The following is a 23,647-nucleotide window of genomic DNA, read 5'->3' as shown; positions in this document are numbered from 1 at the left end:
GAGTGCTTGTTTAGCTCACAGGCTCTTTAGATTTCTGAGAGACTTCCTAGTTTGTTGCAGCTGTGTTGAAACTGTTGGGGTAGAGATGGTGGAAGAATAGCGGTTAGTGCCAGACCTTTGCTACTGATGCAACATGTAATCTAGTTTTAACTCCAGTCTGACTTTCAAACTTACTTTTTGCTTCCAGAAATCAATCTGATATTCAGTTTGAAGCTGTGTGGAATGTGTTAAACAGGAGAGGGGTTCATGAATGAAAATAACATATATCTTGGTGAAATACTGTTCAGTCCTAGCCTACAAAATTAAAAGATCTTTATGCTAAAGGAACACGTTCCACCATATGAATCATTTTTTCCATGATTTCTATCCCCTTCATTCATCATTGTTAGGTAAACTATGATGTAGTTCCGCAGTTTACCATTTGCATTTGTCTACAAGATTTGCACAAGTAGAATTTACTTTACATAATCCTTGTTACTGAGAGATTACAGGTAAATGACTCGAAGGTGTAGATGGCTTTCCTAAAACATGATACCAGGGCAAAGTGTAATTAGCAAGACAGTCACGTTTGCTTGATTAATATTCTAAAAGAGGATCAGTGCCTATAGCAGTGAATTACCCAAACAGGAATAGGTGACAGTAACCTGGAATATTTTGTCATGGCTGTTGGTTTGTGACGTGAAAGCAGTTATTTTTTTTCTGGGAATCGATCCAGAAGCACAAATTTGCACTGCTTGGAGTTTCCTGTTCTTTATCATTACAGAGTGTGTTGAGTGATTTAAGCGGAAAGCACCCTTTCTCCACCTATCCTGTACCTTACTTACATATCTACATGTATGATTCTTAAGCCCACTGACCTTAAACCCTTCTCTTCTTCAGAGGGAGAGCATAAGATTTGCCTCATTGTTTGCCAAAATACAAAATGTCATCCAAAAAAACAGATGCCACCCTGCAAAGGGTTTGTCAAACTCCTGCTTTCTTTCCTTGATAAATAACCTTTGTTCTCCACCTATGTTATTTATTTTTTCCTTCTGGAAAATAAAATTTTCAATGGGAAGCTAAGTCTAAACTTCATAGCTGTTCCTGGAGCTATGATTTACTGGATCTGGTCATAGGTCAAAGAGAAGAAGGAAATGTTTTAGTTTCAGTATTACATGCTTCTGGTTCTTTCCAACAAATTATACCTGATCAGAAATTTATAAACTGCCAGTGCATGAAACTGCAAACCAAACCAATAATGTATGTACTTGACTTGATAGGAAAAGTTTCTCATGGTCTTTGGGCGTGGGATGGAGGAAGAGGGTGGATTGGTGTGCTGTGTGTACACCCTATCTGTGCTACCTGTGTAACCCTGGCATGCCACTTGTACACCTTTAGCACGCATGCACAGACACACCTCCATCCCCTTCTGCAGCACTGTGTGCACCAGATATCACAATAATCTTTGGGTAAGTACAGCCTCAGACAAAAAAAATGGGTTGTGCGTGTTCTTGCTTACTCTAAATGCCATTCAAGGTTTAGGATCTAATATTCTCAACTAGCAAGAGAAAAATCTCTAGTTTTTGCAGGAGCAAACTGCAAAAATTTGAATATGTCTCAGCCTACCTGGGGAATTTATTCAAAATCCTCTAAGCTTCAGGAGTGCAGAGAAAGACATGTGTTGTTTCACGTGCTGGATTCCTTCTTAGACTGTAAATGTCTCTGTGGATTTTTGCAGAAATTTTGGCATAAAGTGCATCTTTAAACTCAAACGAAACAAAGTGAATAATGATGGAGCCCATGGACTGTCTCTCGGGTTTATTTGGGTGTTTTTGCAAGCCTAAGGTCTAGAGTTCTTCAAATGAAGTAAGAGAAAGAAGTAATGGATGTATTTTTTAGTCATGCTGATCTGTTTCCTCTGGTTGGGTGCATTTTAGTGGGCTGGTTGGTGTAGCTGGGTGATGCTTACTGCCAGAACAGAGCGCTTCTGGGTAGTGCTGGTTCTACAGAACCTATGTTTATCTGTCAGAATGTTTGATCTCTACAGTTTGAGCAAAGACCAGGCAAGTTGACGGGCTGGTTAGATCTGTGCTCAACTCTCCAGTTGCCTTGCTGGCAGGCTTCCCAGCTTTCTGGATGGCTGAATCCGAGAGTTTGGCTTCCTGGGAAACCAGCGTATTTTGGGGCACTCTTCAAAGACAGTTGTCTGAGAATTTTCTTCCTCTGAGAAAGGCATCTTTTCTTAGATAGCTTTCCATTACAGTTTGAAATTTTAAATGCTCTTAGAGAGGGAAATTTGATTTTCCAGGCAAATTCTTGCAGAAGACGATCATTATCTTTTTCAAAAATTGTATTTCTATGCTTTTTGATGAAGTGTAAGGACAGAACATGCTAATTCCTGAATAGTTTGTATAAAACTCCATATATATTGTAAGCTAGTTCTCAAAAGCTTATCAGGGGCTAAGTAGTTTTCTGTCAAAGAAAGCTTAGCTCTCAGAAGATTAAAACTTGCTATGACTTTTCATGTAAGACCCTTACATTTGTTTCCTGGAGTGATTCTTGGTTTTCTTTGGGGATAGAGGGAGGAAACTCTGCTTATTGCTTGTTTGATTACATGTGAATCTCACCCTGTCTCAGTAGGTTTTTGCCTGAAAAATACAAGTTTCACCAGGGGAAGGCTGTGTTTACAGTTTCTTGTTGGCAGGGATCAAAGTCCATTATTTACAGAAGCCAAGGGTGATATGGCACATAGCAATTGCCTGCTGTACTTCTTTTTTTAACTGAATATTTGCTGAAGATGTGGGCATCATTAAAACATGCTGCATCATGATATAATGAAAGCATAGACAATTTTGTAATTAACATGTAAGAATCAGTTATCTATGTTTACAGGCAAATCTCTTTGCAAGTCATTGTGCAAAACCTGGACAATGTTTTACAAATGTATGTTACACAGCATGATTTTAGAGTATCTGCCAAAATCCTTAGGTGTGTAAATGATACGATAGTAATTAAAGAGTTAGGGTTTTGACAAGCCTTCAAATGCCTTAACAAGACACTTCAATTATCCATTTGGAAGATACTTTTCTTCATGTGATACTTTCTTTACGGTGGTAGAAATTAGAAGTGAGAACCACTGAAGAGAGAAAAGCTGGTTGAGATGGTAATGTTAAATGAGATTCAGCTCTACATTTCTAGGAGTGGAGCTGAAAGTAAAGCAGGGCATCTGATAGATTTTGCCAGACATGTCTTTTTGTTTTGTTTTGTTTTGTTTTGTTTTATTTTTCTTCTCTGTTGTTGGATATCTTCCCAGCTATCAAACTTGGCATGATGCCTTTAAGAGCAAATGCTAAAAATTGCTTCTTTTTCATTTTTTGAGTATGACTTCTGAATAATTTCAATAATTGCTTGTTTAATATGGATTCTGTCTTTAATTTGAATATGAGGTTCTCCTTTTGCCAACTTAACTGCATACTCCCATTCTTGTAAATAAAGTTAAACTCTGAACAAGTCCGGTTTGTTTAGTGCTAATGTGGAACATTGTAAGAAATAAAGCTAAGAATGAAACTATTTACAAGATCAATACATTAGGTCATTGGAAGAGCCCTCATTAAAAATGGTTCTCTAAATAATGTCAGCTATGTACACAGCATCGATCCAACGTGTTGTGTGTTCACAACTAAGGCTTAGAGGTGCTGTTGCTAGTATGGAAGTGGGCAGACTTCACCTGCTCTTTGTTTTTTGGAAACACTGTGATCAGAGAAAAACTGTGTGTTTGTCTTTTCCTGTATGAAGAAGAAAGAGAATTTTTCTTCTTAATGTTTCAACATGTTCTTACTTGTCTGTCAGTGCTGGGGAAACATGCTCAAGTTCTTTATTTTTTTGTAGAGATAGCTATAGAAAAATACTTCTCATTTTACCTGCAACATCTCATGGACCATAATTTCTCAACAGTAAGTAGAATAAAATCAGAGAACAAAATTAAAACCATTTCCCATTTATATTGTTTCATGTTACTTGTTAGAAGAGTGACATAATTAACTATTGTGCTAAAATGAACTTCCTTTTTTTCCATTTCATATGTATATGCATCTGTTTTGTAATTAGGTCTGATATTTGTCTTGTCATGAACATATTACTGAAGCAGCAGAGACAAAAGTAAGGAAGATTTCTTCCCTCAAACCACAGACTCATCATGTCTTATTATTACAATGAAGCTTTTGAAAATCCAGACTACCACTTCTCAGAGACACTGGAAATTGATACAAAGTGAGTTTATTTAATTCTGCTGTTGTGACTGTGCCATAAAAAAAGCAATTTTTTAAGTGCAGGGGAAACTTTTTTTCCTGAGTTTTGATTTGTGGAATTCTTTTAATCCCTCCTTTTTGCTCTCATTCTCAGGCACAAATTTTTAAAGCTGTCATCAGGAAGGTGGCATTTAAGAGAAATGGCTTGCTTGCTTTTTACGTGTTCGTAATTTATCAGTTGTTTTTTTTTTTAGGACTTATGGCATAGATATCATGGATATTTTTTAGTTTAGTAATTTTCACAGCATGTTATAATCTTGGATGTCCTTGTTTTCCAAGCACTTACTCCTGTTTAGGCAAACTCCATGCTAAATTCAAGTGGAGAAAGTTTTAGTCTTTCTAATTCAGTTGACGACCAAACCCGAGTTATGATGCTGAAGTTCTAAATACAAAATACCTCTTCTTATCTGTGTTAGTACTCAGATTTGATGATAATAGGTGACAATTTTTTAAGGATATCTATTGAAAGATTTTATGGCACTCAAGTTTTTCCTTTTTATTGCTCACACAGCAGGAGGTCTCAAAGGAATCTGTTACCTCACCAAAACCCCTGTGATTCTTCACCATATGGTAACAACAGAGAGCCCAATGGAAGAAGAGAGAATTACTCTCCAGCCATACCAATGGCCTCCATGAGACATGGCTCTGAATACAGAGAAAGTTTTTCAAGAGCTGATGTCCAAAGGAGAAGTCCATATGGAAAATTCCATGGTATGTAATTTCTCCTATCAACAATCGACATAAACATTGAAACAAATTATGGCTCACTCTATCCGGAGCAAGTCCTGTATCCTGTAGCTCCAGAAGGCTCAACTGTCTGCATATATTTGTACTTGGTGGCAGTGTGGTGTTTTGTTTTGTTTTGTTTTGTTTTGTTTTCCTAGAAAGGAGTTCTGATGATATATTAACAAATAACTATTGTAGTAACAGATTATTGGTAAATACTGACTTTTATGGAGTGTGTGATTCATTGAACAGTAGGATATACATAGTAAAGAGGGAGATTTTTTTTAAATAGGATATATTGCTGTATTTGTAGTAGAACTGTATTTGGTCAAAAGACCTGATATTCTGTGTGTGTAAATAATCCATAGCAGCACACGACTTTCTGTATAATTCTGATTGCCTTCAACAGATAATCGTTCCTTTGAGCCTGAGCCAGAATGGGCATACAGCCCACCTTCTCCCTTCCATCTGTTGGATGGCCCCTCTGCTCCCAGTTTTTCCAGTGCATCAGAAGGTAAGATACAAGGATTGTGATGAATCAGAATACCGAACGTTAGTCTCACCTTCCATGAAATAATGAAAATTAAAAAAGCCTTCTTGTTCAGGTATGAAGATTTTCACTTAATGAAAGGAATCAGAACACACTAATTCTATTTTACTGTCCTACATCACTGTAGCTGAATTTTTCAATATCTTTCTGAAAGTGATGATCTTTGTTCCTTGAGGAATGAAAGCTGTAATACCTACCTATTTTAACTCAAACTCACGGTAAGTGGGTCAACATAAAAAATAAAACAAACCCCAACTTATACAGTTATCTGAAAAGGTTCATTGGAGGAAGAAATAAAGGGAGGATAGGATGCATTTTTTGAGACTGTTTTTAGTGAATTTTTCTCTCTGTTGTCTAAAAATAAAATCTGGACTATAGCAGTAATTGGAGATTTATGTTCATTAAGATATAGATGGATTGAAATAGTACAGTCTGAGTTCCCCCTTAGCCTAGCATAGCAGTTTATTGTTAATTTTCTGGGTAGGAACTGTTCTTCCCATATCCTGTAATCTTACTGTTACAGTCAGTTTGGTTCCTGCTTGCTGCTTCTTGAATGTAACTAAGAGTTCTTTTCTGCAATTATAACCTAGATGCATTGAAAGAAACATTTTTCTGTACTCTCATAGTAAGAAATTCTTTGATTTTTTCCTCTTTTCATCATAGGAACATGGTCTTTAATTTAAGATCTGATTTGGCAAAATCCTGTTTATATTAAGGTGTAACAAATTTTATTGGTATTTTATTGTCTTGCTCTGTAAGTGACCATAGAGAGAGGACATTTCCAAACATAGCTTTTTCCATAGCTTTTAATACCTGGTAGGAAGGAGAGTGTGCATTTCTAACATAATCAACTAGAGGTTAAATGTGTAGGTACTGAAAGTTCAAGAAGTACCTCTACAAGGAGATACAGTTGCTTTTCTTTTTCTGATTCGTTTTAGTAGCTATAAAGGAAGTTGGCTTAAAGTAAAAATGACAGTAACATCAGGACAGCTTTAGACCTAAGTAGTAAATGTGGCTGGGGGCCTGCACCATGTGCATCAACTAGCAGACACTTCAGTCAGTTGGGGCCTTCCAAACTAGAGGGTTGAGCTCAAAAGGGGGGAGAGGTGTAACATTGAGCAGATTGGCCATTAGCTTACTTGGGAGCTAAAGTAAGGAAAGCTGTGGCTAAACTCATTGGCATCATAGCTGGAAGATAGATGCATTTAAGGAATAAAGTTTGAATAATTGGATGAAAGAAGCTTGACATATGGAATACCTTGAAAACAGCTGCAATTTGGCCCCAGAAAAATGGAAGCTGATACATATATTCAGCATGATTGAATGTGATTCTGAAACAATCTCTCAGTCAGTAGAAGGATTTTGAAAGAAAGGAGGTGTCTTCTAGGAAGAAAACCTCCAATAATCAATGTGGACGTTTATGAATGGGTTAGATGAGACAGTTTTCCATGACAGCTGAAGACTGGGCCCAATACCATTTTTCCAGTGTGTATCTGAAAACTTGCATGCAATCATTGGGCGTGACCAGGGAACACGTGAGAGGGAGGGCATACACTTGCATGTAGGCAGAGAGATTGAAGGGTATATTTTTAAGTTCTTTCTGTGAAAGTGAAATTGTCCAAAGACAATTTTGCCTAGGAGCATCCTGACTTATTATACAGTTCATGTTACTTAGCTAACTTTATTCAGCAGAGTAATATCTTACTATCTATTTCATATCAACTAACTTCAACTAAGATTACAGAATAAATAACACAAAAGTCTAGCTTTCAAATCATTAAGTAGTATCTTAGAAATGTAACTATTAAATGATGATCAGCAATAGACCAGAACCTTACAGTCTGTTAGTATTGTATCTTCCTTTATATTACAGCTCCTTGCATTAACATTAAACAAACAGTAGACAAGTGACACTTATTTTTTTAACATTCAGTATTGTGCTATTTCCATACATCTCTATCAGGGTACTGGTAAGGATATTCTGAGCAGTATCATTAAGTCTCAGAACCTGCCACATGTTAGTGGCAGTGAAAGTGGGGAATATTATTATATCAATTTCATATTTTTTTTCATAAAAACTACTGTTTTATCATCCCAAAACTTGGATTTTTCATGTTTTTTGTGCAGAAGAAAAGTTAGTTGAAAATCTTGCAAGTATGTCCACCCATGAAAGGATTAAAGCAATACAGAAAATGCCAGAGACCATGAAAAAAAAGAGAGAAATCAGGTAAAAATAGAAGTTTATCTGTTTAGCTTTACAAGCAGCATAATGTTGACATCTAGTTATCAAGCATATGTTGCCATCTGCTCAACTTGAGTTTGTTACTTTGAGTATGAAAGAACTGAAAATACTTTTTTGTTCACTTTTTAAAAGTTAACATCTTGCAAGAAAAAATAATTTAAAGATGTTTCAGTGTCCTTTCTGTGAGTGAGAAGAATCTTTTACGTAACATGAAATGAAACAGCAAGGCAATGTCTTTCAGCATGCAGGAAAACTTGTGATTATTATTCAAAGGGAACTTGGATGTTGGTCATCGCAAATTAAGAACAGACCACATGATCTCAGCCATCATGTCTAGTTACATATAATTATTTAATATCTGTGAATATTATATATATATATATATTTCCATCAATGAGTTAGTGGAGGGTCTAGGATATGCTGTCATAACTCAGCTTGTAATGGACAAGAGCTGTGGTATCAGCTAATGCAAAAACAACCATTAGAACTGACTCCACGTTCATGAGCATGTGTTTGCAGCAGCTTCTTTGGCTTCTTGTTTTAATTACAACCTGTACTATAATGCCTGTCACCCTCTGCCCTGCTCTTCCTCAGGAATAATGTTCTTAGAGAAATAACAGAAAAATCAGGGAGACGTGGTACTCAATTTGACTGCTGTACAAAGTGTCTACGCAGAACAGAAGTGGTAAGTGTCAGACACTTCCGTTTATCACAATCAAGTAAACCACTACAGCTGCAGTGTTATTATTGTCTCCAGAGGTATTTGGCAGCTTGCTTTCTTACTTTCCAAAGAACCAATTCATTGCTGCAGTGTTCATTAGTAGTGACTTGCATTATGGTAGCCGTTAGGAACACCAGTTCAGCATCTTACAGTGTATGTAATGGGAGAAATATGTACTTATCATCAAAACGGAGCTGTAAAAATGTGAGTCTGCATTATGTGAATTTGAGCCCTGTGTAAGACTGCTTGCTGAGGTCCATCTCTCTCATATCTTTTGTACTTCAGTCATTTCGACGATTTAGAAACAGCTTGTCAGAACGTTTTCACCAACTGTGGTTATGGCACAAGACTCTGAAGATCATTGGTGGCGAGTTTGGAACAAGTGTTCTTTCGTATTTTATTTTCTTGAAGTGGCTGCTAAGTTTCAACATCTTCTCATTCCTCATAAACTTCAGTTTCATCACAGTCCCTCAGTTTATTGCAGCAGAACCAAATAACCTTTCATTCACGGGTCTGGAGCTGCTCACTGGAGCTGTAAGTATGTAACAATGGATTTGTGTTAGTACTCTCTGCAACAGATCTACTTTAAAAATCATGACAAAGTAAAAAAGCAAATATTTCTTCTTAAGAGATTGAGTTAGATGTTTATATGACTAGAAATGATAGTGTGTATTTGAAAAACAAAACAAAACAACAAAAACTACAACAAACATTAACCCAGGGTGGAACTCATTCTAATGAATGTGTCTTACTGCAAATGATTGCTGTGTTCAGCAATATATCAAGATTTTTTCATTGTTCTTCTAGAAAGGAGTGGAAGTCAGGCCTTCTGGAGGTGGATACAATAGTCTTTAGCAGAACATTTTTCCCATGTTAATTTTCCTCTAAAAATACAGTAAAGATTTCAGTATATATTCCTGTGAGTTTTGCTTATTTCTAAAGCTTTATTCTTCCAAGGAGTGCACAGATTTTGTGTGGCAACCCACCAACTGTAGTGTGCCCTGTAGACAGGAGGATCTTTCACTATGTGGAGATCTTTATATTTAGGGAATAAAATTCCAGGATATTTATAAACAAAAATTTTGCATTGCTCTAAGTTTAGTAGTATTCATCAACTACTTGATCTGAGAAGACTTACTCTTTTTTTCTGTCTCTGACAGTTGTAAAAATTGTGTCAATTTTATTGTTGTTGAAGGATTTCTCTGGTTAATAAACACAATTCTGCTCTTGCTAATGCTCTTTTTCAAAAGGAAAGGTGTTCACCCTTTCTTTCTAGAATTGGGTTTTAAAGTATTTGGCTCTATTTTATAGTAATGTTGTTTAATTTTTCAAAGTACAGTCATCATTGCAGGAGGTCACCGGTGATGTAGTAACTCACATATTGAATGTCACGTGCTTCCTCCTTGGTTCCCTTGCAGTTGTTACAATTTGTCAGTTCAGAACATTGCTCTGAAGAAATAAGCGATTAACACTTTCCCTCTTCAGGAATTTTCAGAGAAGGGTAAATCCTGCAAGCATATTGAATGCTCAAAATCATCCCAAATGATACAAGTCATTTATATACCTCTTAGAGTTCTCCAACATATGGAAGTTTATAGCTGACAGAATGAAAACAGGGTCCAGTTTTCACAAATTTAATCACACCTGATTTTACAGTAGGGAATGGGACAGCTCCCACATCTGAATTGTGCTTCAGGTGATGGTACTGCTCACTATATACAGGTACTAGAAAATATTCTGAATGATGTCCATATATTTACAGGGTTATTTTCAAAAAACAGTACTCTACTATGGCTTTTACACCAATGCTACAATCAGTAAAACGGAGAATGGTGCATCTTATAACATGCAGCTGGCCTATATTTTTACTGTTGGAATGTATTTTATCATCTGCTTGCTTATCTTGTTGATCAGGTAAACTAATTATATATTCTTATTTCATTTATATTAGCCAAAAAATATGTAAATGTCAGACAGTGATAATTGCCTGAGTGTGTTTCTGTAAGTCCTTATTTCCAGGTCTCAAGTTTAAGCAGAAGATTCTGCTCAAAAGACAGTCTCACACATCAAACTTTCATTATGTGAATGAAGAGCGACTGCAGAATAGTGAGGGCCATGCAGGTGAATCCCAGCTCAAAGCAACTGACAGCATGATCTCCCTTTTGTAATCTGTTGCTGCTGATATCATATAGTATTGACATGGCCTTCTAATATCCATGAAGTAATGATTGTCAGCAACAACTGGGAGAAAGAAGTGTGAGAGTTCACTCTTACATTAAGATTTATTTTCCATGTCTTCTTATGTGAGATGCTCTGACATAAGTCCACTAGCCAAGGGAAGGGATGGAAAAGCTGACTCCTCTCCTCTCCCCCTTCCCGTCTTGCACTGCTGTGAAAACCTGACCTATTTCCCCATTATGCATCTCACAAATTTAATTTTTTGTTGCAGCATGGCAAAATCCTTCTGCAGGAACTTCATTAACCCTCAGATATACTCTGGAAATGCTAGCAAGCTTCTCTGCACTTGGGACTTCAATATAACTAATGAAAAAGCAGTGAAGCTGAAACAAAAGAATCTCAGCACACAGATAAAGGTACAAAATACAGGAGATGCAAAAAGGTGCAAAGAAGCATAACTAGCATGCTTGGATCACTCTGCCAGAATGTATGTACAAATAAGTCTCCAGACCAGTGACTCAGGCGTGCTAGTCATGTTTCTAATAAACTTAAGTCTTCCTGGCTGTTAAGTTTCATTTGATTTGAACTTCTGGAGTTGTCATAGCTACTTTTCTCTTTAAGCTACATATAAATATTTATGTCGTTTTATTCTACTGAATGAATGCTTTTGTTCTACTGAACGAATCTCTATGACTATTAAACATATGCTAGAATATTGCTTTTTTTTTTTCTTTTCCTTTTCACAGTTTAAATATTTTGTCAACAAAAAGCAGACTTATCATATTAAACATTAAATTAGCATAACAGAGAAACAACTTTTAGGACAGGAACACAAAGTTGGCCATTTAATTTTCCCAGGATATTACTTTGCTGATCTTCTAGATAAAAAAAATCTTTTATTCAGTCTCTCAAGTAGTCACTTGAAACAGGTTTTCCTTCATGCTGCTGACTAAGCAATTCTTCATTACAATTTGTTTCCTTGCAGGAAAGCCTCACTGATGTAAACAAGGAAGTTCTAAATTATTCTGTAACAGAGACACTTGTTCACATTCTTATTCATCTTGGTGCCTGGGCTGCTTCCCTAGGAACAGCAGTGGCTGCTTGTGCCAGTGTTTACTTCCTTGCCATTAATAATCTAGAGGTAAGGACAGACTTTGCAACCTGTTTTTAGAGACGTTATTTTTCCACATGGATGTCATACACAGAATGCAAGCTGTGGTCTGTTTGCTACTAGGGAATGTAGGAAAGCGTGGATGTTACTGCCAATACACACACACGTTCTTCTGTACCTAAAGAGCTGGTTTGCAAAGACTCACACCACTGGGACTATGGCAGGACTGTAGGACCTGAGGAGTCTGAGCAAATCTCCCACTTCATCCCAGAAGTTGCATACCACGGCTGGCTTAGAGCACAGCTGGTGGCCTTGAAAGAAAGTGCAAGAAGAAGCCTCAGAAAGGACTGCCTCTCCTTTGCCCTGGAACAGCTTTTAAGCTGGGGCTCCCACCTGTGGTCCCATGTAACACAGTGGAAGGGGGGGGTCATTGTGGTGCTGGATATGGGCCAGTAAAACATGGTGGCCTCTAATCAGAGAACATTCAGATATGTGTGTCAGGTGTGTGGGCACAACTTGAGGAAGCATTTCAGCTAAGGTTCTAATTTCGGGGTTGGTTCTTTTTGTTTTTCTTCTCTCAAAGCTGTTTATGGAAGGGCATAAAAATGACCTGGAGAGCCAAGCTGCCATGTTGGTGCTACCAATTGTTGCATCTCTCCTCAATGTGCTCATCCCATTCTTCTACTCATGGCTTGGACAGCTGGAGAAATTTCAGAATCCCAGAAACAGGACATATGTCACTATTGCCAGGTATTTGTTGCTCCCTCCTCTTAGTGCTTTTTGCCTGAAGTTGGCTGACTCATCTTTTTTTTTCAGCAAGCTATGTCTAGATGGTTTGGTGGGCAGTAGTGAGGTATGGAACATGTGAATTCATCTTCTCCAAAGGCTTCTGCATGCTCTTCCCTCCCTATTCTGTTTGCTTTCTGTGAGTCTTCTGGAGTGTTACGTCTCTGCATGAGGACAGGGTATCCTTCTGAGTTAGGAACACTGTGACACTGGGCTTGGCTTTGTTTGTAGCTCCCATAGATAGCTACTGGGCTGTGAGCCTCCTGGGGAAAGGAAGGGAAGTGGAGAGAGGAGTGAGGAGGTCTAACTTTGCTATAGATGCCTGGAATTAACATTACATTACCATCAGTGCCCCTCAGGCCTTCCTCTCCTGTGAAGCCCACACACCCAACCAGCAGCATGTTTAGGCCTGTATCAAGGTCGTCACACCTGGCTTCACTTCTGCCAGGACAATAGAATAACGTGGCACCGGAGCTCCTGTTAGTCCTGGCACTGTGCAGTGCTATTGTTGGTGTGTAAGAAGGTAGCAACATGACCGATGGCCATCCTGCCATTGTTTCTCCCCGTCAGCTTACAGACTAGTCAGTGCAGTTACTGTTACTTTTTCTTTGTAGAAATATCATCCTGAAAATATCAATTATTGGAATACTGTGCTACTACTGGCTTGACATTGTGGCGGCATCAAAGTCCCAAGTAAGTTTCAAAAGTATGCGTCTTTGACTTATGATAACTCTTTAAGAACCATGGTGGTAATAGGCCTGCTTCATATGAGAAGTACATGGAGTCCTTTGGACAGCTGAATTTCCCACCCCAGCATTTCTTTATTAGAATCTCCAGAGAAATGAACTTATATAGGAGAATGAGTCACCCGATTTGAGTCTCAGCTGGTTTGCAACATTCTTCAATGAGAGGTCAACTGCGATTAGTTAGGGTGCCAGCAAGTCTTTGATCCATAGCCCAGATTTCAGATGTCCAAGTATTTGCATTTTGGAAAGTTAAAATCACGTAATTATTTCTTTCAGATACATGTATGTTTTTAAAATTTATTTATTTATTTTTATTTTTTCCACCTCTTAAAGTGCTGGGAAACACTGATTGGCCAAGATATCTATCGTCTTATTCTGGTTGACTTCATATTTTGTTTGCTTGGCTCTTTCTTTGGAGAATTTTTACGAAGGTGAGCACTATGTTCCTAATCTTGTTTTTATTAATTAGCCAAAGACATAGTCCTTTTGGTTGGTTAGTTGGGTTTTTCCCCTCCAATGTGAGAAAAGGAGAGGTCCAACAGGAGCAGACCTAGGAAAAAACTGAAGCTTCCTCAGTTCTCTCTACCCAGCATGGTCTCTGGGTACATGCCTTGGGTATATTCCAGCTCCCTCTTAGGAGAGGTCACAGTGTGTACTGTTCTACTCTCCCAGTGTGTCCTTGTTCCCTTTGGAGATGCAAATGCAGGCAGAGAGGAGTCACACTGTACTCCATTAGGTCTCCTTCATGGGATGCCAAATGACCAGGTGTCTCAAGCAGAAAACCCTGCTTTTCTGCATGCGCACAGGTGCACTGCTGGCTTTTCTTGGTATGTCCCTCTGTAAATGTTTTTTCTTTTTGTTATGTCACTCTACAGAGTGCATGCAAGTTTAAAATCTCATTTTAATCAGTCTTATTAGGGATGTAATATGTCTCCCTACTGTAGAGGTCTGTAGTGTGGTGTGTGAGAGAGTGTTTTTAACTGAAAGTAAGCTCAGCTTAGTGTGTAAACAAAAATTCATTTAATTCAGTAATGTGTTGCGTGTCCCTTCCTACTGCTAAACATTATTTATGACTACAGTAGTATAGTACTAAGTGCTTGCCACCTCTATAGAACATTTAGGGATCCTGGCTATACTTCTGTAGGAGATCTTTATGATTGTTTGCCCTTCACATGTGATGAGAACAAGATTGGTTTACAAGTTAGGACTTTGACTTTTGTGTCAAATCAACACAAAGCAATGTTGAGAAGCCCTTGATGACTTTCCCTTCACAGCTCTTGTCAGTGTACTTTAATCCTCCTGTGTTATCGTTCTCTTCAGATATGAAACCACCTCCCTACAAAAAGTCACAGTACTAAAACTGTGTCATCAGCCATTATGGAAGTTCTCCACTGAGCTGTGTAAAAGCACCAGACTTACAGTCATAAAAGGTTAAAAGTACAAGTACATTTAATTACTTGTATGTCTTCAGAGTAACTGAAACACAGCCCTCAAATGTTGATGATGCAGCTGATCAGGTGGTACCCAGACCTTTACTCAAGGCAAGATGGGGCAGTAACCAAAATCCTCCCTGTTCTTGCTACAAAAAGCAGAAACTGAATCTTCCCATCTCAGGCAAAGAATAAGTGATAAAATTAGGTTATAAGTCCTCAAGCGGAACCCTTGGGGTAATTGCTTACCTGTGTGTCTCAGCTACCTGCCACCTCGTTTAGTTTAAAGTAGAATATGTTTAGGATATGTTGCAAATGTCAGTTTAGAGGATTCATTTTTTTGATTAAAGCTAAGAATTTTCAGGAGTTGGGAACTGGAAAGCTGTTAGGTTTTTGTCATGAGGTTAATTGTCATTTCAATTGTTAAATCATAAGCATAAGCATACTTTTCTGATATAGTTATAAATCCTTTAATCCTTTTTTTTTTTTTTTTGGTCTTTTTTTTGACTTGCATTAAAAATGTCCTAAGTCTTTCTTACTCCTGTTGTGTGTTATGGGAATTTGCTTTTGCCAGATTCTTCTGTTTCATTTTGATGTGCTGTCTAATCAACAAGCTGTGGCTGCTTTGTGGGACACGTGGTTAATGGAACCCCAGAATAACCTGTCACTGACCTATTTGCAGAGGTTTATACCATTTAACAAATGCTTTTTTTTTTCTTTTTTCTTTTTTTTTTTTTTTTTTTCTCCCCAGAATTATTGGAACTACAATCTTTGTAAGCCTGGGAATGCCAGAATTTGATATTGCACGAAATGTTTTAGACTTGATCTATGCACAGACTTTGACCTGGTAAGTGGTAAATTTACAGCTAAAACTTCATTTGCATGTAGGAATACCATGGAACATCCCGATTCAGACACTTACGGGTGCTTCGCATCATGAAAGAAAGTGTAGGACAAGTGTCCAAGAGAGATGATATATATCAAGTACCTTTGTAAGGATCGTGACTCGTCAGTTCTGTGACTGAAATTATTACCTGCATAATTACAGTAATTTAGATTGTGGCCCCCTGGTCTGGGAGAAAACTGTAAAAGGAATATCCAAAAGTTTTGTTTTAATCCCCACTGGAATAGTGTTCCTGTTGAATTAATCTCAGTGTTAAATACCGGAAAAACTGCCTTATTTCCTCCTTATTTCTGAGAATGAGTACAGTACTCCAGTTATGAGTTTTGCAGATGTGTACACAGATATGTATATTTAAAGTTGCATGTTTCTAAAGGCTAACTTACTGTTACAGGATCACTGTTAATATAATTATACATTTGCAGATAGCCAAACTCTAACTGTACATTAATATAGTTTGATATTTTCTATTTTTGGTGCACTGAGCACTGTGTAGTGAATAGTGAAGATGTAATTTTTTCTTATAAATCTTTTCTGTTAGGATTGGTATTCTCTTCTCACCTCTGCTGCCTGGTATCCAGATGATATCATTTTTTATAGTATTTTACGTGAAAAAGGTAACAAGCTTTACATGTATTCATCATACAGTACCATGCCATTTACACTGCTTGAAATATGGGCAGGATTTATTGGGTTAAAGTGCTGGGTTTGGCTAGACGCTCTGGTTTTGTGCCCAGGGGAGCAGTTTGGTTGGTTTTGTTGTTGCTTTGTTATTGTTTTGTTTTTGTTGGTTGGTTGGTTAAAGAAACAACATTTGTATGCACATGTTTGAATTGCAAACCTGTAAAACTTGAGAGGGCAGAAGTGTGAAAGCATAGGAATTAGAAAGGGGAGAGAATAAAGGACTAAAAGTAAAGCATAGGGAACTAATGGTATGTGCATTTCGTATGCATAATGCACATGAACTATACATTAACTAAGTGCATGTGGCAATATAGATACTCATCCTATTGCTGTGATTTTGGATTCTCTTTCTCTTCCCCAGCCACCTGTTTCCTACCCCCAAGTTATCTAGGTCTAAGTGGGGTGAATCAGCTAAATATCATGGTGGAAATTCTTCTTTTCAGTGTTCTTTGTTTCAGCAGTATGATTAGACGACAGATTGGTTATTAGGTGACTGAACAGTTTGTAGCGTTGAATGCAGAAGAACAAAGCTACAAGCACAAATTCAAACTTCCCTGAATCATATCACAGAACCACTTGGGTTGGAAGGGATGTTAAAGCCCATGAAGTTCCATCCCCCTGCGACCCACTAGATCAGGTTGCACAAATCCCATCCAGCCTGACCTTGAACACCTCCAGGGATGGGGCATCCACAGCTTCTCTGGGCAGACTGTGCCTCACTGCCCTCTGAGTGAAGAATTTCCTAACCTCAAATCCGAATGTCCCCTCTTTTAATTTAAAACCATTCCCCCTTGTCCTATCGCTGTCTGCCTATCTAAAAAGTTGTTCTCCATCTTTGTTATAAGCCCCCTTTATGTACTGAAAGGCCACAATGAGGTCTATCTAGAGCCTTCTCTTCTTCTAGCTGAACATCCCCAGTCCTTCGTAAGGACAGGTGCTCCAGCACTTTGGTCATCATGAACATTTTTCGTGTGTGCTGCAAAACCAAACTACCCAACGGAGTCCTCTTAGTATTTGAAAGACTATACCCTTTTTCTAAAACTACGTTGTATCTATCAAGTTCTAGAAGTCCTTGGATACTTTTGATAGATGCTATTCTAGCAATTGCTTCCAACAATTTCAGTAGTATTGACTTAAATCCAGTTAGAGTGATAAGTAACAAAAAAAAAAAAAAAGAGTATATTTTCATCTCTTAAAAGGTCAGCCTAATGAAGAATTGCCAACCCCCTCGCCAAGTCTGGAGAGCAGCTCAAATGACAACGTTCTTCATGTTGCTGCTGTTTTTCCCTTCTCTCACTGGAGTCCTGGCTGTCATTGCAGTTACTGTTTGGAGGTAGGGAAGAGCACTGAGATTCAGTTCCAATATGTTATGCTGTGACCTGATACCAAGCAGAAGAATCTGTGTTGTTCTGTAGACAAATTTGTATTAATTGCTAAAGGAAGGATTCAAATGTTCATGAGATGTTTTGTGTTCTGAAAACACACTCGGAAAGTTTGCAAAAAAAAATGGTTAATGCAGAACTTGTCCCATAAGAAAGTGGGAGGGGAAACTTTGTTGCCTTCAAGTTTTAGTATTCTATTTAAATGTCAGAGAAAATCCTTTGATTCATCCTTTCCTTCTCCTGAAAAATTTCTGTGACCCAGCCTGTTCCTCGGATTAAATGTTATAGGCCATACCGGGCCTATTAAATGTTATAGGCCATGACTGTCTAGATTAGTTCAATTTCAAAGCAAACAATATTTTCCTCTTCCTGTCTATTTGAAAATGTTCATTTTTGCTAAAGAGACTACCTTACTTCACCACAGCTTGTTGTTACTGAAAGTTTGCAGTGACTCGTCCTGGAAGGCAAGGTGGGATGATGGTTCCTTTACACATCTGTTATGCAACTTTGGAAATTCAGATTTTCAAATTGCTGTAGCCTGTGCTACACTGATTGACTTGTTACATTTAGGTCAAGATTATGTTCACAGGTTGGTGCAGATCCACTGCGGCAGGGTGTCTTAGATCTCTGGCTGCAGTAGTCTCAGGGGGACATTGGGGTGGCATTTTAAGGTGCAGGAGTTGACCCAAGTAAAAAATCAGACATGAATGATGGAAGTTCCCTGAGGGTCCAAAGAGAACAGAGAGCTATAGCAAACTAATGAGAATCTTCATCAACAAAGTGTTTAACTAAATCACATGTTAGTAAATGAAGCTTTAAATAGCTGTTTTCTCACACTTTCAGGTTAAAACCTTCAGAAGAATGTGGTCCTTTCAGAGGTTTGTCTTCTATGTTTGCAGCAGTCTCTGAGTGGATAAAAATACTGGAAAATTACACTGGCTCAAAATGGGTAGTGTGGATCTACAACAACTTAATTACTAGTGAACTTTTCTTCTTCATCCTCTCCATCATTTTCCTGTAAGTATTTGCTGATGAAAAGCACTTGAAAAGAACCTGAAGTGGAAAAACCTGGCTATGTCATAGCCATTCTCCATAACTGAGTTACAAAGTACATTCTAGAGCATCAGAAATTATTAATAAATTGGAATATCATGTCTTTGAAGTACATAAATAAGTTATAAAATTTATTCCTTTTATGTTAGGATGCCAAAGCTCTTTGTAAACCAGCTTCATTCTAACTATAGAATATGCTGCTTTCAATTGAATGCTTTTAGTTTAGTGATGCCTAGGCTTCCAGATCTTAATACCATCAGTTTATTTAGCTTTAGGACCATCAGCAAACAGGAACATGCTGCGTACAGTTGGCAGGTGAAATTACCTTTTTCATTAGTGTATAAATCAGTAGGAAAAGAGAAATCATTCACAAACACAGGTAGTACAGGCTTGATCTCTACTAGAACTTTGGGCAACATAAAAAGTGGGGGTTCAGAAGGTGTTTTGTTTGTCTTTTCTGACCATGGGGGCACTGTGGTGAAGGCCATGGTGGTACACAGGTGGCATGTTAAAGTGAGCACAGTATTTGGGGGCATGCTAATAAGTACGTTGCAGTCTACATCCAGCTAATCTCAGGTAAATTCACATAGTGTCTTCCTGACTGAAAAGAATTATATTGGCAAAACCTGCATGTGAATCTTTAAGGTATTTGCCCACTGGTAGGGTTTGAAATTGTAGCTGTGCTGCTTGCTATTTCCATCATAGCCTGTGCACACGTAAGAGCCCAAACCTGTTCACATTAAACAAGCACCCAGCCATTCAAGTGGAACCAGAACTGGCCTGGAAACAATAAGTGTTCAGTGTTGTGATTTAATGTCCATGAATGTGTCTGAGCAAATGACACAAAATTGGGTAAGAACATTAGGTTCATGTTTGTTATCTTAAATGCAACTTGTATTGTTTACTTATGTTAATTGTACCTCTCATCTTGAATAAGTCTGTAAACCTTTGGGTCTTTTCCAGGAGAAAGCAATTTCATGTTTACCTTTTGATATGCAATTATATGCATACAGACATATACATGTGTATATTATTAAATTTTTAGTGAACAAAATGAAAAAGATAACTTTCTGTTTAAGCAGTGACTAGAAGGAAATACACATGCGTATGAGTGTTCATCTGTTGGACTTTATTTATTTATTTTTAGAATTATTACTTATCTTTACTGGCAAATAATAGAAGGAAGAAAGACCATGGTCAAGCTCTTATGTAAGCAAATTGTTAACGTAAGTTCATCTTTCACCTTTATCTTGTTTAAAGTTTGGCTTCCTTGTTGATTTTCTCACACTTGTATTGTTCAATTGTAATCTGCTCCTCCTATAGCAATGCAGATGAGGGTGGTAGCCCTTCTGCTTGTCAGTTGCAGGGAAACTTACAAATAGAGTTGCTGCAAAAAATTTTTACTTCTAAGCTGTGCTGCTGCAGCTCTCTTCATAGATTGATTAAATAGGAATCTTAATGATTATTCTGGTCAATGGTTACTCACAGACCTTGAGCCTCCCTTATGATTATTCCATTCCAGCTAATGATAAATAATTTCTTGACCACAGGTAGGAAAAGATAAAGTGTTTTTACTTCAAAAACTCCATTTACAACAGAGGGCAAAACAAAATCCATCTGTGCCAAGAGGACAAGACCAGCAGGTCAGTTTCATAGTTCAGATATTCCTGTTTCAATTACATGTTCATTATGATTCAATGGGATTTCTCTAGTCTTTCAATTAGGATGCCATTTTCAGCTATGTCTGTGTTTAAAACTTCACCTAAATTGCTTGCTTGCTATTTAGCTCCAGCCAGCAAAAGGATATCTGGGATATTCCCTACTTGCTCCAGAGAGGAATTTAACTTGGGAGGATGTAGAAGGTCCTTCCCCTCACTAAATATTATTTATGATTATTAAACTGCAAGAAAACATTTCTAATCTAGGTGTAGTGATGGTCAGAAAAGGGTTCAGCCACACTTAAACCTTGCCTAGAATATGAAGAAGGCTGCATTCCTCCCCTGACTCTAGATTTCCTTATGGGTTTATGTTTTGTGTCCTCCTCACCCATCTTTGCTGATGTGTTGAACTGAGTGCCCTGATCTAACCCGATTTTAAATCCCACACAACATCAATAGACATCTAACATCTTTAAATTAAATTTATTTTTCAAGTCAGTGGTGCTTGCTGAACCATCAAATTAGTGTACATGTAGGTGCTGTGCAGTGTTTTCATTTAGGCTGAGTGAAAACTCTTTGACCTACATACTTGGGCAACAAAAAGGTTTGCTAGGCCCAAATAAGTACCTGTCCCATGGAGAATAGGTTGTCATCTGCAGTTGCTGCTTTGCTCCCTGCCACTTCTCATTGCCATTTTAGAGATCTGAAATAAGATAGGGCCATTTTTTTTTTCTTCTCCACCTGTTCATTCAGGTTAGTTCCTAGTAAGTAGGTCTGGATGTCACTCTCTGCTCCACGCTCTTCCCTGGCGTGTACTCACCTGCCACAATCTCACATATAATTGGCACTAAGTTACAAGCACCTTTGTCCTCACAGTTATCCTGCCTCCTCAGGCTTTCCTTTGCCTAGAAGAGAAAGAAAACAAGCTAACATAACTGCAAAACAATCAGAAATACCAGGACAAAAGTAGTCTCTTCAAGGCAGGAAGCTCCACGTATCCAAATTCAGACAGCATAGAGAGACCGGGCTACTTTGCACAGCATCCAGTACTACGTCCCAGCTCTGTATTTCCTCTATTGTGCACAACTGTATCTGCTTCTGTTCCATCTAGTTATTTGTGAATAAAGAAATATAAAGTATTCTAATAACAGCTAAATCACCTGCATAAGTCTTAAGGTGTCAAAGAAGCCAGTCCGAGAAAGAGAGGTGTTACCAGAAATAGTGGCTAAAAACAAGAGTCTGAAAAGGAAAAACTGAAATTTCATTTCTGTGTGAGTGGCAAACCATGAACACCTAGGTCCTTTTTATCTCAGATCCTTCCCCAACCTCTCCTATTTATAAAATTGGGGTTGTGGCGTTATCTGACTAGGTGATAATCTAGCAAAAAGTACCGTGCAGTTTGCAAAGCACTAAGGTTGTATCCCTGTGTCACTATGAGATGGAGTCCTGGTCTGTACAAAGGGCAGTGCCTCAGCACTCAGGCAGGTCCTGGTACAAGCCAGGTTGCCTTTTGGCTTCTAAACATCTCCCAAAAACATGGGTAATAGATGTGGGTGTGGGTACTGACCATAAGACCAGGACTGGAAGCCGTAATATATTACTGCTAATGTCAAATATTATGTCTTTCAGAGAAGATCTTCATACCACCCATCCATGCAACGTGCCCAGCAAGAGCCAAACTACCTAGGCAGGACATTTGACAGAAATCAAAACGCATCCTACAACGAGGTGAGATAGTCAATGAAGGACGTCTCTGCTTGTTTTCCCTATATAGAACATCGAGCATGTCCCTATATAGACAATGGGCATATGTGGGACAAAGAGGACAGACAGTCCTGTACATGTAGAAATCATTTTAAAAGATTGATTTGAAGAGATGAAAACATATAACCAGAATAAGTGTTGGCATATTCATGTTCATAATCCTGCTTGAGATCTGGAGAGAGAATGGTTTACTTACAGGAAATGCATAATTAAATACAAGATAACAAGCACAGGAGGGAAAACTCTGACTTAAATCTACTTGTCAATTTTGTTTTCAGTATCCCTATTCTGCTGGGATCTTGAAGGGGACTGGCTTCCCACCTGGTAAGCAACAAATGCTAAGCACTGAGAAAGCAACTCTCACCAGCTCAGCTCAGTAAAAATGTTTGATTTAGTATAGACACAGCATACAACAGATTGAGGTAATAGACACAGACTTTTAGCACCCTGTATAAAGAGAAAACAAAAAGACTGTTTCTGGGGCCAGCACTTGCTGTTGGTAGCTTATTGGTAGCTTGCTGCAATGTTGGGTGGTGACTTCTGAAGACTGATCTCGAGGTTCAGTATACTTGAGTTGAATTTTTTTGGGTAAATGAGATTCTTATTTTGTCTTATGGGAGCAGCTGTAGGAAAGAGTATTGTATCATATTAAATGAGTACTTAACCACTTCTGAAGTGGTTATTAACAACAGAGAGTCCTTAGCACATTGTATGTCCAGAATAAAACACAGAAGCCTGCCTGGTAGCTTGAACCATTCCTGCTTCGTACAAACACAAATGTTTGACAGATGAGACTTAAAAAGCATGGGGCTTTCTAATGCAGGATGGCTATTGTACCCACATCAACACAGTTAACGTTATTTCTCTTGTGAAAAACAGATTTGGAGACATCCCAGCCCAGCAGCAGCCCAGGGGTGTCTGAAGCAGTGGCACTTGCTCTACGTGCCAGACAAGCAGCACAATGGGAAGATTAAGACGACGTAGATTTCCAGCTGTGAGCAGGCAGAGTCAGTGGTGAATGTTGTCATTGATGCTCTGCAGAAAACAATACTGATTCACATTAATGACTGAAACAAACACTTTTTCTTCCCCAAATGGAAGAAAAATAGGAGACTGCAAAATGCAGTTTGTTGTAAGAAAGACAGGGAATGCACTGCATGTTTGGCTTGGTTTTGTAGTGAAATTGTGGTGATAACGTGGCCAGGCCTGGAGGAAGTCTTTATCTTGTTTCAGTAAGGGTCACCCCACAGCTAGTCATTTGTTGTTGACTAAATATAAGAAAATTTGTGCCTAATTTTAAGTAAAAGCTTTGGTCTAAAACTATTTTTATGTGTTAGATTGTTCAAAAAACTTTTATCTGATCTAAACCAAAGGTGGAGTATCAGTCAAATAAAAAGAAAACTGAAGTGCAGTTGTTTTGAATGACAAA

General features: G+C 38.1%; 1 protein-coding gene across 6 annotated transcripts in view; it reads left to right on the top strand.

Moving 5' to 3' along the window:
- TMC5 (transmembrane channel like 5) overlaps window positions 1-23,647 on the top strand; it is a 31,348-nt gene extending 7,701 nt beyond the window's left edge. For 5 of the 6 annotated variants that reach the window (XM_084536655.1, XM_084536652.1, XM_084536654.1 and 2 more), the window contains 21 exons: window positions 4,087-4,248; window positions 4,798-4,997; window positions 5,422-5,526; window positions 7,690-7,789; window positions 8,399-8,489; window positions 8,811-9,059; window positions 10,288-10,439; window positions 10,975-11,119; window positions 11,689-11,844; window positions 12,398-12,564; window positions 13,215-13,293; window positions 13,680-13,777; window positions 15,528-15,623; window positions 16,219-16,294; window positions 17,561-17,694; window positions 18,587-18,760; window positions 19,944-20,022; window positions 20,347-20,439; window positions 22,084-22,182; window positions 22,497-22,542; window positions 23,098-23,647. In XM_084536655.1, coding sequence (XP_084392781.1) covers window positions 4,175-4,248; window positions 4,798-4,997; window positions 5,422-5,526; window positions 7,690-7,789; window positions 8,399-8,489; window positions 8,811-9,059; window positions 10,288-10,439; window positions 10,975-11,119; window positions 11,689-11,844; window positions 12,398-12,564; window positions 13,215-13,293; window positions 13,680-13,777; window positions 15,528-15,623; window positions 16,219-16,294; window positions 17,561-17,694; window positions 18,587-18,760; window positions 19,944-20,022; window positions 20,347-20,439; window positions 22,084-22,182; window positions 22,497-22,542; window positions 23,098-23,192 — 2,508 coding nt within the window. In that variant the 5' untranslated portion in view covers window positions 4,087-4,174 and the 3' untranslated portion in view covers window positions 23,193-23,647. Of the gene's footprint in view, window positions 1-1,172; window positions 1,449-4,086; window positions 4,249-4,797; window positions 4,998-5,421; window positions 5,527-7,689; window positions 7,790-8,398; window positions 8,490-8,810; window positions 9,060-10,287; window positions 10,440-10,974; window positions 11,120-11,688; window positions 11,845-12,397; window positions 12,565-13,214; window positions 13,294-13,679; window positions 13,778-15,527; window positions 15,624-16,218; window positions 16,295-17,560; window positions 17,695-18,586; window positions 18,761-19,943; window positions 20,023-20,346; window positions 20,440-22,083; window positions 22,183-22,496; window positions 22,543-23,097 lie in introns of those variants that run through there. The other variant, XM_084536657.1, reaches the window with a different exon arrangement.

The sequence above is a fragment of the Aythya ferina genome (assembly GCF_964211825.1).
Source record: "Aythya ferina genome assembly, chromosome: 15".
Lineage (NCBI taxonomy): Eukaryota > Metazoa > Chordata > Aves > Anseriformes > Anatidae > Aythya > Aythya ferina.
The sequence above is the reverse complement of the archived record's forward strand: the minus strand, read 5'-3'. Positions and strand labels throughout refer to the sequence as shown.